Source organism: Nuphar pumila, chromosome 10 (assembly GCF_984573655.1).
Source record: "Nuphar pumila chromosome 10, dmNupPumi1.hap1.1, whole genome shotgun sequence".
Lineage (NCBI taxonomy): Eukaryota > Viridiplantae > Streptophyta > Magnoliopsida > Nymphaeales > Nymphaeaceae > Nuphar > Nuphar pumila.
The window spans coordinates 112,451,617-112,454,585 of NC_143258.1; the positions used below are offsets into that span (position 1 = coordinate 112,451,617).

The 2,969-nt window shown below is 40.9% G+C and overlaps 1 protein-coding gene across 1 annotated transcript; it reads left to right on the forward strand.

Annotated features, from left to right (window-relative positions):
• Positions 1-1,128: 1,128 nt before the first annotated feature.
• On the forward strand, positions 1,129-2,728 carry LOC149827944 (polygalacturonase inhibitor 1-like). The gene is made up of 2 exons (XM_090018297.1): positions 1,129-1,698; positions 2,133-2,728. Exons 1-2 carry the CDS (start codon positions 1,151-1,153, stop codon positions 2,602-2,604), a joined length of 1,020 nt encoding a protein of 339 aa, XP_089874423.1. The 5' UTR covers positions 1,129-1,150; the 3' UTR covers positions 2,605-2,728.
• Positions 2,729-2,969: the final 241 nt, after the last annotated feature.

Sequence of the window (2,969 nt, forward strand, 5' to 3'; positions counted from 1 at the left end):
TAGGTGTTCGTCTCAGCTCGTAAATGCTCATTAGATAGCTTATATAGAATTTATGTGTGATTCTTGTAAAAAGAAGCATGATAACTCAACTATTTCGATAAATACAGTTACATCCTCTAGGTGAAGTGTTCCATTCTAACTGTGGACCCTTTGATAAAAAATGTTACTTTTATTTAAGCGAGGGAGCTTGGGCTCAGCTTGTTCGGTTCGGCCCATACAAGCTGAGCTCAGCTTGGCTCACATGAGCCATACGAGTTAAGCGCAAACATTACCAGCTCTACTTCAAAAATAACTCAAAGGAAAGGATGCGGTTTTATATTAAATGGCTTGTAGCCCATGGGCTGGTAAATTTGAATGCCAAAGATATGTGTGTCTTTTAGTGGATATTTTTTCGCAATATAGAGTTTGGGATTTTTTTGGACTCACTGGAAGACAATCTTGGCATTTGAATAATTGAATCTGAGCTTATGTTAAGTCCTTAGTTGGATCATGTTCATATGTGAAGTCCACGGTATTGACTAGATGCAAAACATGTCGGCATACTCAATACACCAAATTAGGGCTCCCCCAACTAGCCCATAAAGCATATAAATGAAATTCCTTCGACCTAACTTTTTGTCACAATTATAGGACAACCACTAGTTAAAATCTTGCCAGTCAAAGAGCTTTGAAATTATTACTACTCAGTAGAACAATGTTCACTCGGATTATTGTTTAGAAAATTAACAAATTATATAGTCTATAAATTATATACATCAATTCATATCACATCTACTTTATTTTTTCTTGTTGCATCTCATATCTAGTTTTGAATTTAGAAATAATAATAAAAAATGTTAGTTTTGATCTTAGTCGTTAATTTTCAGTCATTCAATCATTTACCCCAAAAGGGTTTGGCTTAATGAGATGGGACCTAGGGCGCTAGGCAAATCTCATGGGTTGTCACCCCTTGAGTAAACCGAAGTGTGGCAACTCCCTGAGGGCAAGGTGTAAGCCCACGCAGCGACAGTAAGTACGACATGGAGAGCCAGCGTGGCTAGGCCTCTGATCCTTGCTCAGGGCCTAACCTCTACTTTCACCAAAACCCCAACCCCTATAAAATCACACACTCCCTCTCTCTTCCAAAGCAACTCAAAACCCATAAACCACAATGGCTCCACCTTCCTCTTCCTCCCTCCACTACTCCGTTCTCTTCCTGACTCTCTGCCTCTCCTTCCATTTCACCTTCAGCAAACTTGAACGCTGCAACCCAGATGACAAGAAGGCCCTCCTAGACATCAAACAAACTCTTGGCAATCCCTCCATTATCTCCATTTGGGATCCTTCTACAGACTGCTGCAAGTGGAATACCTCTCAAGTGAAGTGTGATCCCTTAACCAACCGCACCATAAAACTCGTCATCTCCACTGCCACCGTCGCCGGGAGTATTTCTTCGGCCGTCGGCGACTTGACCTTTCTCCAATACCTCGACCTGAACCACCTTACCAACCTCACTGGGAGCATTCCTCCATCCATTTGTGGCCTCTCAGGCCTCACCTTCCTCCGGCTCAAAGCAAACAGCCTCACCGGCGAGGTCCCGGCATGCCTATCCCAATTGCAGAGCCTCAATTTGCTTGATGTGTCCTACAACCAACTCTCTGGTGGGATACCTTCGAATCTCTCAGACTTCAAAAATCTGACTGCGTTGCATCTAGACAGGTACTTTCTGATTGATTGCCGACTGTTTCCGTTAAATAGTATCATGATTCATAATTAATATTGTGATATGTTGAAAACTGACATCGACTGGTTTTTAAATAAAATCACTTGCTTAGAAAAACTGAGATAACTTGGGATATTGCATTGTACTCTGTAATGACTGCATAGGAGGCAATCTGTCAGAGGTTCCTCTAATACTCTTCATCCTGTGGATGAACGGCCTCCCAAACCTTACAACTGTATTTTTTCTTTTTATATATATTGGATGGGTCTCACAAACTTTTGTGATGCAGCATTCAAATTGGACGGCTTAAAATAAATCCCAAATCTTGTGTTTGGGAGGCCGCTGTGTCCAAACATCAATCAATATGCACAAAATTTGAACAAAATAGTAGTTAACTTTTAGAATGATGTCATCCTTTCAATGTGGTCAGGAATTCGCTCACTGGAAACATACCAGATTCCTTTGGTAATTTTCAAGGGATCGCACCGGAACTTTACTTCTCGAATAACAATCTCTCCGGTGCGGTTCCACAATCGATGGGAGCCGTGGATTTCCCCAAGATCGACGTCTCTAGAAACAACTTGGAAGGGGATGCTTCAGTGTTGTTTGGAGCGTCCAAGAACCTGACATACTTGGACATATCAAGAAATGGTAACATAAGCTTCGACTTCACCAACGTGGGGCTGCCAGCCAATTTGCAGACACTGGATCTCAATCACAACAAGATCTTTGGTGGGATCCCGCAGGCGATTGTTAACTTGAACAATCTTCAGGCATTCAATGTCTCGTACAACAGATTGTGTGGGCAGGTTCCTCAGGGAGGCAATATGCAAGGGTTTGACGCCTCGGCGTATCAGCACAACAAATGCCTTTGTGGGCCACCAGTTAATGCCTCGTGTTAAACTTTTTTTCATCTTTTTTTTTTGTTTAGGTTTTACTATGTAAGATTGGGATATCTCCTTGTGGGGTTTGAACCAAAGGCAGATATATTTCTACCTTATTAGTCCAGTTATCACATCTGAAAAAGGTTCTTGTAATGGTACTAGAGATTATTATGCAAGGAAAATAAAGTTATGGGGTTGAATTTTTATGTTTTTAACTGAATTCTCTCCTCGTGACCTTTCTTCCTTGAATTTCAATCATACTAATTATGGGCAGTTGTTTCCTCGATCTTTGCATATCAAGTTGCTATTTTTTAGAGAAAAGATCTCCTAACTCAAAGAAAGTTGAGCTGTAATAAAATATATATATAAATGACATAACTCTC